The sequence below is a fragment of the Plecotus auritus genome (assembly GCF_963455305.1).
Source record: "Plecotus auritus genome assembly, chromosome: 1".
Lineage (NCBI taxonomy): Eukaryota > Metazoa > Chordata > Mammalia > Chiroptera > Vespertilionidae > Plecotus > Plecotus auritus.
Window position 1 is genome coordinate 216,489,167 of NC_137770.1, and position 15,539 is coordinate 216,504,705.

Below are 15,539 nucleotides of genomic sequence, written 5' to 3' on the forward strand. Positions count from 1 at the left end.
TAAATGCCGAAACAAATTCAATGGGGGGAAAAAACACCAAACTAGTTTCTGCTGAACCTGTCAAAAGTGGTCAGCTGCCCTGTTTTGGATTATTTTCTGCCCTACATGCTTAGATAAGTAGAAAGGGCAGGAGAGCTAGATGTATCATTTCTATTATTTCCCCATGTGAGGTTTTTTTTTTCTTTCTTTCTTTCTAGCCATAACAAAGTTCCAAAGGCAACTCTTTCTAAAGGAATCATAAAAGCTCTACTCTGATCTTCTGCATAAAAATTATTCTCCACATCAGGATTTGGGGATAACATTCCAATGAGTCAGCTACATACGCTGCAAGGCATTACAGCACCATGGAGAACATGTCCTACTTCTGTAGGTTCATGCCAATCTAGAAAGTGGCTGTCTAGAAAACAGTAGCTGATTATCCTCAGTCCTGTAGCCCAGGGCTGACCAAGGATCTTCCTTTTCTGTGGGTAATGTTTTTCATTTCTCAGTTCACTTTCCTCTTCACCCCATTATTTCAGGACCCTATCTTCAAAAATGCCCTTCCTGTAGCGCAACCTTCCTGTAACCGACACCTTGCCCCTCGGCTGGGATTTTTGTCTTGTGCGGACACAGGCGATTTGTTCTCTCCCAGGTCCAGTTACATTGCTGGGGAACTTCAACTCTTGTTAATTTTTATGTGAACTCTAAGTACTGCCCAGAGAATACACCTCTTGTTCCTATTTTCTATTACTGAGTAATATAAATACACAATAATAACAGTGCCTTTGACTTTCTGCTGCGCTGTAGCCCAGGCTAAGAATCCCGTCTATAAGAATCCATTTGTCACTTCCCTCTCCTTTCTGGCAAGTTAGGATTAAGCCTTTTCCTTTATCTCCACCCACCACCCACCTCCTCTCTTCGTGGGTGTCTGAAAGAGGACTTTCCTGGCTTGATTATCAGCTTTTGGCCCCAATTAGAGTTGAAAGAACCACCGATGTAAACAGTGTGCACCTGGATTTCGGATTCTGTTTTTCAGGAATTTTGTTTTTACCTTCTTTCTAAAAATCTGAGTCTGCATCAGTCCTTCCTGGGTTCACCCATCTTTACATGAGGTTTTCAGGTACTGACAATTCCTTGCCATGTGTGAACTGTTACCTGCTTTCTTCCACATACATGTGCTGGGCATCCCCGCTATGCCAGAGTTCCTTTTGGCAGAGGCCAACGTTCCAGCACAGGACAACTTCAGAGAGTGGGCAGCAGGGCTGACACATATACAGACTACCTGGGTGGTGTTAGGTCTGGTCAAATAATTGAATCAATACCACCTCTCCTGGGAACTGGCCTTTAGGGCACTTCACAGCGGACATTCCCTTTCACTTAGACCACATTCCACTTGCTGAGACCATTATCCTTCCCCTCCAGACCTTCTCAGGATCTGGACCTGCACAGAGAATTCTCCATCCAGAAAAAAGCCCACCTAGGGTCCTTTAAAAACCTCCGACTCCCCCTCTTTGGGTGCTGGAGCCAATTTGGGGCTCAGCCCATTAGGTATCCAGATGACCTAATCTATCCTATGTAATAAAAGGCTGATATGCAAATAGACCGAACAGCAGAACAACCAAACAACTGGTCGCTATGACATGCGCTGACCACCAGGGGGCATGTGCGGAACATGGCGGGTATTGGCCGCGGCGGGACGGTGGAGCAGGTGAGCAGAGGCACCAGACCAACGCAGGGCGCCTGTCGCTGTCATCGGGGCGAGCCTCTGGTGGTTACTGAAAATTCTTTGCTCTTGTGCGCCATGGTCCTGCCCAGCTCTCGCACCTGCTGCTGGCGCTGGCCCCACTCGCACCCGCTGCCGGTGCTGGAGCCGCCACTTGTACCCGCTGCTGGCGCCCGGCACTGGTCCCAATCGCTTGGCGCTGTCAGTGGGTGCAAGTGGAGGCTACTGGCCCCGATCACCCCCGAGGGCTTCTCCACCTCCCCCTGCTCCTGAGGGGCGATCGGGGCAGCAGCTGCCGCTCGCACCCGCTGATGGTGCCAGCCCCACTCGCACCTGCAGCCGGCACCAGCTCGCACCTGCTGCCAGTGCCCAGCTCCAGTCCCATCAGTGCAGGGGAGCAGCGGTAGCAGGAGTGGGGCTGCCGGCAGACAGAAGACCAGGGGCCATGGTGGGAGGGGCTGGGCGGGGGCACAGAGGATGGGCCAAGACCCGCCCCTGTGCCCACTGCAGCCTTGCAAATTCATGCACTGGGCCGCTAGTCCTATATAATAAAGAGGTAATATGCAAATTAACCCTCACGCTGTAACGTTGTCATAAGATGGCGGCGTGCACAGCAGGGGCGGGGCTAGCTGCTCTGTGCGCCTGCTGCCGCAGTTCCCATGGTCTCGCATGGGGGCAGCCACTCTGCGCACCTGCCGCCAGGGTTCCCACAGCCACGCCAGGGGGTGGGCCCGGCAGCAGGCGCGTGGCTTCCACTGGAGTTCCCTCAGCCCTGCACGCCGTGGGGGTGGCTCTGCAGGGGGTCCTGCAGCTCCATGTGGCTTGATGCTGCATTCCATCTGCGTGGGCGCAGGCAGGTCTGGATCTCACGGGATTTTGGGCAGGGACTTGACTCTGGGTCTCCCAGCGCAGACCGACTTGATGCTGTGTCCCTGTGGGCGCCAGCCCACACTCTGACAGCAGGAAGGAGGGAGTCCCATCCCCTACAGAATCAGCCAGAATCAGCCATTGGTCAGCCAGCTCTCAGCGGCCTGACAGCCAGGACTCTCATTCACCTGCATCTCAAAGCCTGACGGCAGGGAGGTGGGAATATGTCTAAAGAGCAACAATTGACACAACGTAGCTCTGCAGCCGAAAGAAGGCAACTTCATCAACAGAAAATGTCTAAAGACCAATATGCCTCTCACGTGGAAAGAAGGCGGCAGCGACGACAGAATGTCTAAAGAACAGTCATCAACAAGTACTACCAATACTGGTAGGAGCTGCCTGCTCAGCGAAAATGGAGTACGTGAGGATGCAATTCTCGAACATAGTTGCGGTGGAATGACTGTTAGATGTCAATTTTGCCTATCACTAAATTTCTCTGATAAAAAACCATCTGATGGAAAATTTACTCGATGATGCAGCAAAGGAAAAGTTTGTCCAAATGATATACATTTTCCAGAATACCCGGCATATTTAAAAAGATTAATGACAAATGAAGATTCTGACAGTAAAAATTTCATGGAAAATATTCATTCCATAAATAGTTCTTTTGCATTTGCTTCAGTGGGTGCAAATTTTACATCACCATCAGGATACAGGCCATACTGTTTTAGAATACACGGACAAGTTTATCACCATACTGGAACTTTACATCCTTCAGATGGTGTTTCTCGGAAGTTTGCTCAACTCTATATTTTGGATACGGCCGAAGCGACAAATAAAAGATTAGCAATGCCGGAAAACCAGGGCTGCTCAGAAAGACTCATTATCAACATCAACAACCTCATGCATGAAATAAATGAATTAACAAAATCGTACAAGATGTTACATGAGGTAGAAAAGGAAGCCCAATCTGAAGCAGCAGCAAAAGGTATAGCTCCCATAGAAGCAACAATGGCGATTAAATACGATCGTAACAGTGATCCAGGTAGATATAATTCTCCCCGTGTAACCAAGGTTGCCATCATATTCAGAAACGAAGATGGAGAACCTCCTTTTGAAAGGGACTTGATCATTCATTGTAAACCAGATCCCAGTAATCTGAATTCCACTAAAAGGAAACATATCAGTATCCTGTTTCCTACATTAGATGCAATGACATATCCTATTCTTTTTCCACATGGTGAAAAAGGCTGGGGAACAGATATTGCATTAAGACTAGAGATGACAGTGTAATCGACAATGATACTTGACAAAATTTAAGGACACAAGTCACACAAATGCAGTATTATGGATTTCATCTCTCTGTGTGGGACACGCCAATCCTATTTTAAATGCAGGAAAATTAACAGTTTATTATGGATTCATATTAAAAAAATGGAGGCCAACTGGGTAAATTTCATTAAAGCAAACCAATCTAAGTTGAGAGCTGAAAAATATAGTGATTTGATGAATTATCTCACATCTAGATCTGAAAATGACAAGGTGCCCATTGGTAAAATGATAATACTTCCGTCGTCTTTTGAGGGTAGTCCCAGAAATATGCAGCAGTGATATCACAATGCTATGGCAATTGTAACGAAGTATGGCAAGCCCAATTTATTCATAACCATGACATGCAACCCCAAATGGGCAGATATTACAATTTACAACACTAGCAAAAAGTTGAAAACAGACCTGACTTGGTAGCCAGAGTTTTTAATATTAAGCTGAATGCTCTTTTAAATGATATATGTAAATTCCATTTATTTGGCAAAGTAATAGCTAAAATTCACGTCACTGAATTTCAGAAACGTGGACTGCCTCACGCTCACATATTATTGATATTAGATAGTGAATCCAAATTACGAACAGAAGATGACATTGACCGTATAGTTAAGGCAGAAATTCTGATGAAGACCAGTGTCCTCAACTTTTTCAAATTGTAAAATCAAATATGGTATATGGGCCATGTGGAATACAAAGTCCAAATAGTCCATGTGGTCGGACATCCCCAAGGGATCCCAGATTGGAGAGGGTGCAGGCCGGGCTGAGGGACACCAGTCCCCTGTGCACAAATTTTGTGCACCAGGCCACTAGTCCTATACAATAAAGAGGTAATATGCAAATTGACGGTCATGCCCTCGCACAAGATGGCCGCCCCCATGTGGTCACAAGGTGGCTGCCACAAGATGGTCGGCAGGGGAGGGCAGTTGTGGGCGACCAGGCCAGCAGGGGAGGGCAGTTGGGGGGGGACCAGACCTGCAGGGGAGGAAGGGCAGTTGGGGGGGGGGACCAGACCTGTAGGGGAGGGCACTTAGGGGTGACCAGGCCAGTAGGGGAGGGCAGTTGGGGGGACCGGGCCTGCAGGGGAGGGAAGTTGGGGGGACCAGGCCTGCAGGGGAGGGCAGTTGGGGGCGAACGGGCTGGCAGGGGAGGGCAGTTGGGGTCAATCGGGCCGGCAGGGGAGCAGTTAGGCATCGATCAGGCTTGCAGTGGAGTGGTTAGGGGGTGAACAGGCTGGCAGGCAGAAGCAGTTAGGAGCAATCAGGCAGGCGATCCCTGTGGGATTGGGCCTAAACCGCAGTCGGACATCCCCTGAGGGGTTCCAGATTGGAGAAGGTGCAGGCTGGGCTGAGGGACACACCCGAGTGCACAAATTTCGTGCATCAGGCCTCTAGTATACATATAAAAGCCTAAGCCAGTGGTCGGCAAACTGCGGCTCATGAGCCACATGCAGCTCGCGAGCCATGGTTTGCCGCTCTGTTGACTAATGAGTTTGCTGACCACTGCCTTAGGGAAAAACACTTAAAAAAAAACCGTTTTAATAATGTACTAGTGTCTTTAACCTGAAGTCAAAACTTCTGGGTAAGAGTAATGCCTTACACAGTGGTTGGCAAACTCATTAGTCAACAAAGCCGCAGTTTGCCGACCACTGGCCTAAGCGACCGCAATGACCAGTTGCTATGATGTGCACTGACCGCCAGGAGGCAGACACTCAATGCAGGAGCTACTCCCTGGTGGTCAGTGCACTCCCACAGCCAACCTCCCCCGGCTAGCCAACCTCCCGTGGTCACTCCCCCTGGGCTCCGGGCTGGGACGGGGAACCAGGGATGGGTGATGGCGGGTGCAGCCCCTTTCCCAGAGGGGCTGAGGGCCGCCTCCCTCCTTGGGGCTGGTGGCCAACCTCCCGTGCCCTGTCCCCCCCCCACCGGCAGGCCCCGATCAGCCCGCCTCCTGCCCGCCACGGCGGCGAGGGAAGGAGGGGGGAGGTGGGGAACCATGCAGTGGCGGGGCACCGATGGCGGCAGCAGCTTTCGACATCCTTTCCTTCTACACCCGGCCCGGTGACCATTGCCTCCTCTCTGGCCTGGCCCTGATCGGCCTGGGCCCAATCGGCCCTGATTGCCAGCCAGGCCTACGGACCCCACCCCCCACCCATGCACGAATTTCGTGCACTGGGCCTCTAGTAAATTCATAATCCCTCACCACTTTGGCCTTGTGCGTCCTTCCTTCAGCGACCCTAACAGGTGGTGGCCATGGAGGTAGTAAAAATGGTCATTTCTGCACAGCTCCTGGCACACAGTAAGCACTCAGCTCAATGTTTAGAAATACACAGCATGTGCTAGTATATTTTTTTAAATCACTATTTGGCAGAGGAGTGTTTGTACTGAATCTGGAACTGGTCTAGATGAAAAGAGGCATGACCATTAAATGCAATGCTTACCCCTGGATTAAAAATAAAATAGCTAGCACATAGGTACAAAGGGGGAGATTTTAATCTAGACTGTGTGTTGGGCAATAGCACTGGATCAATGTTAAATTTCTTGAATGTGATCATTATATTGTGGTTATAAGAATGCCCTTGAGTTGGAAATATTAGGTATATACTGTGAGAATATAATTTACTCTCAGGTGGTTCAGAAAAAAAAGTATATCTTATTTATAGAGAGAAATACACTCAGAGTGGTACAGAATGATAGCAAAAGGTTAAAAACAGGAAAACCTAGGGGGTAGGCATATGGATGGGCGTTCGTTATATTATCCTATGCTTTGAAATTTTTCAATATAAAAAGTTTAGAAAAGAAAACAAATAAAAAACGGAACACTTTAAATCTACCGTAAGCAGTGTTAGAAGAAAAGCCAGAGAAGAATAATTCACATTCAGTTCTGAAACCAAACACAAATACTTTTTATTTATGAGATATCATTTTACATCAATTCCATTAAAACCTAAAACCAGTTTGCTGTACTCAAGTTAGGTGGCATAACAGTATCTGAGTTAAGCTGGGAGTCACAGGACTTGCACACGTTTATGAATGTAATGCAAATACTGACGACACGAAGCATTCACAGTTATAGGTTAGCTGCTGTTCATTTAACAGTAGCCCCCAAGAGAAATTATAGAAATTATTTCATGAAAAAAAAGCAATCCACGTTTTGGTCTCATTTACAGACACCCAACATTTTAGTTGGTCAATGAATTCTATACATTTATTATACAACATAACATATGAAAGAATAAAAGATAAGGCTTACAGAGGTATTTTAGCAGTTGTAAGATTGAAAACCAAGGGCACAAAAAAACTTTTAAAGCTTTCCGTATAAACCTCAAAAGCACTAATAAAAGGAGACTGAGAGGCAACAGAAACCTGCTGCTAAACCAGAAGGTTTATCTAGTCAAATTTAGAAAAACTTAATTCCGAGTTCATGCTTCAGAAGAGCTGCAGGGAACATTACAGTGGGTGTTTATGGCAAATCAAATAATGAGCTTTCTGACCTAGTGCAGCAGTAAACATCTAGAAGTTGTAGTGTCCGTTACGACAGACTATTGCAAGGTGGAGGTCAAAACAGTGGAGAGAGAGAAAGGATGTGGACGTGGCTGATAAAGAAAAACCAGAAGGCACCCTAATTTATTTAACATTAGCCAGTAAGTGTTTGATGATTGCTCAATTTTATGTAACTTAGGGATGCTTTTAAGAAAAGGTACCTGGAACAATGCCAAAGCACTGAAGAAAGAGACGTATACCTGCCTCCTTCTGACCTCGCGTTACCATCAGCTGCTTGTGCTCTCGTCAACATGAGCACCGTGAAGCAATTGACTATAGGAGGTGGAATATCTATCACAACCACCTGCCTGCTAGCAACGTTTCCAAACCTTTACACTATTCCAAATAAACCCTTCGAAAAGTATGTCCACGCCGATAGAGGAAAGAAAAACTCTCAAGGAAATATTGTGAAGTGATGCCCAAACGACGTGGAGGTAGAGAGCGAAGCAATCAACATCATCGTCAAAGCAGCTCTTGCTCTTGCATATTATATTGTGAGAAAATCACAGCAGAACCCCATGTCGCAGATCACCAGAAGGTTCAACGCACTATACTCCACTCTATTTCCTACTACACAAGCTCCTGTTGTAGATCTTGACCCTGCGTTTGGCTTCCGTGAAACAGCGGCATGGTTGGGCTCAAAAGGACTAGATCTTGCAATCCTAAAAGCATTGTTATTCACAGACGATGAAGACTTACCTGGACCAACAGGGAGAGCCTTTGTGGCACAATTAAAGTTATTCTCTGCATATGCTGAGATGACTCCATACCTAACAATTAGAGCCTTTATAGATGAAGGTTTGACAAGAGCAATGTTCTTACCAAAAGTTGGAGGTGAAATCAGGAAGTTCTTGAATGCAGAAGCAGCATTACAGCGTCAACATGGGGAAGAGCTATTTCCCTATATCAAGGTTCTCAGGCTCAAAGGCCATGAAACCTTGGCGCCAGTATGTTTCCCTAATCTGTGCAAGGTTGCAAACACTCACAAAAGATGCCTTGACGGAACATTTAGGGATTATAAATCAAACAAGGAATCCTTGTCACGCCTTAGTGATAAAGATATGGAAGAAGCTGTAAGTCAACCTCCGATTAAGAAAAGTCGCTTAGACCAAAATGATTTTGTCAGCCTTAAATCAGCCTTCCGTTTGACTGAAGACGAGTTAACACAAGCAGTGGCAGAAGGAGAAAAAACACCTACATCTTTACTGAATACACTTGAAATGTTAGTCAAGAATCTCAACGATGCAATTGCAAGACTACCTCATAGTTAAAGGAATGACATAATTAGATAAAGCAATAACCACAACAACAACCACTCAGTAAATTAAGAAAAAAGAAAAAAAAAAAAAGGTACCTTATACTGTCTGACCCCTTTTCCTCCCCTTAAAATAACTGCATAAAGCCAAGGAAACCAAGGGCCAAAGAGATTTATTTTTCAAGGGAGTTTAAAGATTTGGAATTGTCTACATATGCAAGATTATCTCTTTAGAATACTTTCATATTATACACCATGAAAGTTTCTAGCTGGGACTTCCCCCATCATCAAAACATTCTTGTGGATGAAATGTAACATCTGCCCGGTAACAGTCCTGTACTTACTTTAGGATTGACTGTGCTTAGTGTTTTAAAACAGCAGTCGCCCACCTTTCGGACCTCACGGACCACCAGTTGGCGACTGCTGTTTTAAAAAGTCTCTACTCTTTAACAATAACTTTTAAAATACTCTCATCTGTGATTTATTTATATTTATATATACATTTCTGATTTACTGACCAAATTTAAGAACTGTTGACTTTACAGTGTTTTTGTTTTTTGTTTTTAATTCATGGGATACCTCTGAAAATGAATCAAGTTCTCCACAGATCTGAACCTATGCCAATTGCCACTAGAATGACACCATCGGAACCGAGCCCCTTTCAACACATTGGCCTCATGGGCTGTTCTTGCCATCAACATCTCCAATTCTTTTCAGGTATTAATTTGTGCAAACTGGTATGAATTTATAGGGTAGAAGTGACTCTACAATTCCTAAACAAGGAATGATTAAGTATGCTTAATCACTACAGGGATTTTCGAACTTCTGGTTTATTTCACAGCAAACCAAACCTTTCTAATTGGTAGAAAAAAGAATTCTACCAGATCATGATTTTGTTTATGTGCACACACTGTATATACATACAAAATTTCTGTCTTTGGTGGTTCAGTTAGAGAAAAAAATAATATGAAAATCTGAACACTGCTTGCAAAGAAACTGTGAAATAGTGGTTAAGAGTAGCATTGTCTGTGTGCTTCTCTCATTGAATGCCATTTAAAGGTTCACATTTAATCCAAAAGATTTTTCAGCCAGATTTTGAAATAATCCAAACCTCTTCCAATCATGACATGTTCTATCATGAATCTTGCTCACACAGTAGCATTAACTGGTTCAAATGCACCATTAGCTTTTTACTTGGTTTAAATCATTAGACTTTTTTGTTTTCACAAAACTTTAGGGACTAAATTAGTCATTCAATAGCACCAGATAGTTGAGGGGAAAACATGTTATCTACACATTTCCTAAAGGGTAAGGTAAGGGGAGGGAAATAAAAAACATAAAATACAAACCTAAAAGTCCCGTCCTGTTTACAAGTTCCTCATCCACATAAATAATGGCTATCACCTTTCTGTACAAATGACCCAGGTAACAACAAGCGGCCTCTCAAGGGAAGGTCCTACCGTGTAACAGAGTTAGCTCAATGCTGGTGGTTTCATATCCACTGCCTGCAATGGACATTCTGCCAGGAAAAGCCTAGCATGAAAGAAACAAAAAGGAAAACAAAACACCTCTCACTTATAATAAGAGTTCTTTAAAAAAAAAACAAAAAAAAAAAAACTAGAAAATTAGACACCATGAAAGCTTAACTAAAAATTCAAGCCACAACTAAAACTGCTCTGCAATTATCAAATGCCAGTAAACCATTGGGTTTCCATGAAGGAGGCAAAACCAATTTCACTTAGAATGGCATAGAAGGCATCAGCAGACCAAACACTGACAAGAAGAATGCAAAAGAGAAAGAAAAACCTGCTAAAGCAAGTTTACTAGAGTTCATAACCATTCTATTAAAAAAAAAATGGTGTAATGTTAATTTATTCATTTGTACCTATATTCAAAGTACTACAGCTTTTTAACATTAGAAAAGAAAAACCTATACCTTGCATGGTGGAAATGATTGATGACATGGTTGGTACATGTCTATATGTTCAAATAATTATAGTTTTCTCATTTAAAAATGCTAATATCCAGGTAAACCAATTACATTTGGCATATGCCTATGCAAAGTTAGAACTCCCACCTCCTTCCAAAAGTTGGCCTCTTGAACAATAAGGTGAATTCTGGCAACATTTACTTATGGTAAAATTCTTCTGTTTTCTGAAATGCTACATTTGAGACCAAGTAAAGTATAATTGGTTCATTTGAAAAAAGGGACTAGAAATATGCCACAAAAATTATTTTTACAATACATTTTTGCAGAAATAATCTCTAGGTGAAGCTTTTTCTTTTTATACACATATACAAAATTTAAACAGCAATATACACATAATCACAGTGAGGACGTTGGCAAATTCACCAATCTGTAGTGTAAATACAAACTGCAAAAGCAGCCTCCCAAGAGAATAATGCTACACAGCAGGCAGAGCTGGCCCATTCAATAGCAAACACCAAAAACGTCCCTGCAAAAGGGAGACAGTGCAAGAAAAGCAGCATGCGCTTTGATACAAACAGCAATTTATGGCTAATGGTTGACATAACTGTGGTAACAGTGACTCTCGCGCTGCTATGCATAAAGTCCTAGGACATCTGCTTGTCTTTATACCACTCCACAAACTCGTCCAACAAAACTGGCCCTGGAGAAAAAGAAAAAACAAGACAGCTGAGAAGGACATGCGAGTGTGCAACGATGTGAAGAGTGAGAGGACACCCAGCGCGGGTACTTACATGCTCCATCTTCGTCGTAGTTGCTGAGGTCAAGGTTAATTGTTCTGCTAAACTCTAGCACATTGCACCACTGGTCTTTGTTAATAACTTTATATTTTGATTGCTGATGGAGGGAAAAGTAATAGGAATTACTGACATAATTAACAAATGGGACGGTGTCAATTGCTGATGTATCAACTTGATACAGTTCATAAAGGTTAACTCTTTTTCCATTGGGTTGTTAAGTACCAGTCTAGGAGGACTGTGAGAGAGAGCAGGAGTAGAACTTAAGATGACAACTTTCATTACAAAAATATTATGGGGCCCAACACAAATGACAAGCACATCAAAGAAACACAATTTTATATACCTAGAAGTGAAATTTCTAGACTGAAAAGGCCCTTTTACATAAAATGGGGGTAACATTTCCTTCATAGAGATGTTGCAAAGATTAAGAGATAATTTAGGTAACTTATGTAAAGCCCTTCATTCATACTTGGCACACAGGAGTGCTAAATAAAGCGTAGCTCCATGAATGAGCCCTGATATGACCAGGATGTACTCTGTCAAGCTCTGAGCTCAAGTACACACAGCAGTCAAGGAGGAGGTCTCAGACTAGGTGCTCTAGCCACTGAAGAAATGACTGTTCTAATAAGTCAAAACTTCAATCTGATCATAAAAGTAATCGGAGTAGATTCCTATTCCTCTTAGACAAGAAATATGCCATATGTGCATTTTAAAATACAGTATTCATGTGTAAACATTTGAAAATAAAAGCTAGATCCAACAATTTTTTAATCTTAACCACTAATACCAGAAACACTGGAAAACAATACAAGCAGACAAAAAGCAAAGAGTTGAGCCAATAGTTTTGAAGATGCAAACACAAGAACAGCTGAAAATGAAAGGATTACTGTCTCCTTTTAAAAGAAAAATGCAAACTAATAACAGAATAAAGCAGATTACAAGTTTCACTCTCTAGGCACCTAAAAGCAAGAACCAGCTGGTGGGGCTCCTGGAACTGTGCAAAGTCAAACTGGCTTCAGGCAAGGTCCTAGGGCTAAAGGACCCTTCGCACTCAGGCTAATCCCGCTCAACTCTCTGAGAGCAAGAACCTATTTCTACTCATTTTCCAAATAAAGCTAACACTTCACGGGATTTGCAGAGAAATTAGAACAGATCACTTGTAGTGTGAACTGTCATTAAACAAATACTTCTTACATTAAAACTAGTTTTTATGCCTTTCTTGAGGAGTTCCAGTTAGTAATGTTACAAGCAATCCTATCTAATAAATGAGTAATACGCAAATTGACCATCACTCCAACACACAAGATGGTTGCACCCATGTAGACACAAGATGGCCGCCACAAGATGGCCAGCAGGGGAGGGCAGTTGGGAGGGATCAGGCCAGCAGGGGAGGGCAGTTGTGAGCGATCAGGCCAGCAGGGGAGGGCAGTTGGGAGTGACCAGGCCTGCAAGGGAGGGCAGTTGGGAGTGATCAAGCCTGCAGGGGAGGGCAGTTAGGGGTGACCAGGCCTGCAAGGGAGGGCAGTTAGGGGCAATCAGGCTGGCAGGGGAGCAGTTAGGCATCAATCAGGCTGGCAGGGAAGTGGTTAGGGGGTGATGAGGCTGGCAGGCAGAAGCAGTTAGGGGCAATCAGGAAGGCAGGCAGGCGAGCAGTTGGGAGCCAGCAGTCCTGGATTGTGAGAGGGATCCCAGATTGGAGAGGGTGCAGGCTGGGCTGAGGGACACACCCCCACCCCCCATGCACGAATTTCATGCACCGGGCCTCTAGTTTTTAAATAACAGTCCTCAAAGAATTGTATCAGTTGGAAGTTTTCCCAGACAATTACATAAAGTAAGTTGTAAGAAAGATTATTTCAAGAGTGAAGCTAGAGTCAGGATAAGACCCAGGATTTCCTCAAAGACTCAACACCTTTATCCTTTCAAATAGTGGACATTTTCAAAAGGGGTTTAGGGCAAAGAAAAAAAGGGAAGGGGGTTTGGGGCTGGAGGACAAGAAGGATGCTATCTATATGACATCCCTAGTAACTCAAACCTACATCTCAGGTACTTCAAACTTCTACAGTATTACATTACATCAAAACCAGCTCCCCATAACCAGCAGCTCAAAGTTATTTATTATTTACCCTTAAAGCAAATTAACAATGATGGGGTCCAGTGCTGGATTTTTTTCTAATACAAATGTGAAGAAAAATTAAACTGAAGGATATTTTGTCAGTTTGCCTAACACTCAGATTAAGTCATGGTCCCCAAGTTATTTGGAGATAAGAGTAAAGACGACTACATTACACACTTCTTTTAACAAGAAGGCCGATGCTTATTTTTTTTTCAATGCTTATTTTTTAATCTTTGCTTAATAAAAGTGGAAATTCACCTAAAGCCACAAAGGAAAGGAAATCTTGTTTTACTATTGTTATAGAGAGCAGGAAATCTAAACAAAAGTAAAGCTTTTAAAATGGGGACAAGAGAGGAGCAAAGGACAGAGCTGTAGCTGTTTCTGATGCATCTGTACCGGGAGCGATGCAACACAATAAATTCACACAGACACCCGCAGAGAGAACAGGTCGTTGCTGATTGACAGCAGTTATGTCACCATAATTCCTATAGGCAGAAAGTATAACAAACAGAAAATTACATAAAATGGTTAAATAAAGTATACTTGGTAATTCTAAGCAAGCAAAAATACATTCCATAAAATAACAATTTGGTACCTCTAAGAATTGGTGAAAAACTGGAAAAAGGGGCCAGATTTTTCCTAATAACAGTCCCAACATGCACTTGGCAGTGTTAATGTCTAGGCTGCGCTGGTCCTTTTCCTGTTTAACAAACAAAAACAAGGATGAGCCAGATGCCCCAAATAATAAATTCCAATAATCCAAATTTCTATTTCATGTCAACAAGACATTAGTGAACAGCTCATTGACCATTTATCATACACCATAGAATCCCTGGGTCACGCCTGAGGTGGGGGAAGGGAGGCAGTCAAACAATGGAAGGCTTGCTCACTGTGGTACTATAGAAACATACTATGAAAAGACTCATGTCACTCTAAATGATCACTCTAATGCAAAAATCAATTAGTTATGTAGTAACAGTATCTACAATTATTTCATGGGATAAATAAAAATCTGTAATTTAATCACTTGCTGTTTGACATTTATGATAATTACCAAAATCATAATTGCTCACCTCAAACAAAGCCCATAATTTAACTAAATGTTTAATTTAACTAAAGGTTTCAACTTTCATGCTTAGGAATCAGATTCCTTAATAAATATCGTTTTTCCAATAATTTATTTTGTTGGTAAATGTTTTTCTTGTGCCTAAAAAGCATTGGAATTAAATTCAGCTCACAATAAAGGTTGGGGCTGTGGAGCTTCTCTCCAACTAAGAGAGTGTATTCATCCACCCACTCGGGGAGAAAATAGTCTGTCTACTACAGTCCTTCTTACCTTGGATTTGTTGGACATGAACTCTCCTAGCAGAATACCCCTAACTAGCAACCAAGGGAAAGACAACATTTCATAAAGAAACCAGAAAAAAAGTAGTACATAAACCTGAAATGGGCAGGTGAAGCTCATTCCACTTATACTTGCCATTAAGGATCCTAATTTCTCATTCTCCACTTTCTTACAAATTTTCATTCCAGGACTACAAGTGGGGCATTTCTACGTAAAGGGACAAAGGACCTGGGGCCATAAGCCTTACATAGATCCAAAGCTAGCTTCCATGCAGTATCTCACTCCAGTGGAAATTTGCAAAAGTACTTTTCTACAAAGGGAGAAAGTTCCTGGCTATCCCATCTAAATGTTCACACTAAATTAAGGGATGACACTGTGACCACCACTGTCAGCAACATATGCAGCCACATGTATCTCCCGATAAAATACAGCACTAATTCAAGGACTCTAGCAGTGAAGTCCCTTTAGTACACAGAATTTCTGGCCTTGACACTGAATTTAAAAGTGAAGGATTTAAACAATACAGCAAATGTAAGGCCTCATTCAACAACAGCAAACACGGTAGATGAAGATACGGGAAGATGTGCAATAGGTCTGTCCTTTGGTCCCAGGCATACAACTTACTGACCCTCACCAACAGACCAGGAAAGATGGCTCCACATCAC

At 43.2% G+C, this 15,539-nt stretch overlaps 1 protein-coding gene across 1 annotated transcript in view; it reads right to left on the reverse strand.

Annotated features, from left to right (window-relative positions):
- Positions 1-9,258: 9,258 nt before the first annotated feature.
- DCUN1D4 (defective in cullin neddylation 1 domain containing 4) overlaps positions 9,259-15,539 on the reverse strand; it is a gene marked incomplete at its 5' end in the record, with an annotated part of 70,918 nt that continues 64,637 nt past the window's right edge. Inside the window, 3 exon segments of the mRNA XM_080665605.1 lie at positions 9,259-11,319; positions 11,411-11,513; positions 14,125-14,229. Of these exon segments, the coding sequence (XP_080521731.1) occupies positions 11,264-11,319; positions 11,411-11,513; positions 14,125-14,229 (264 nt within the window). The 3' untranslated portion in view covers positions 9,259-11,263.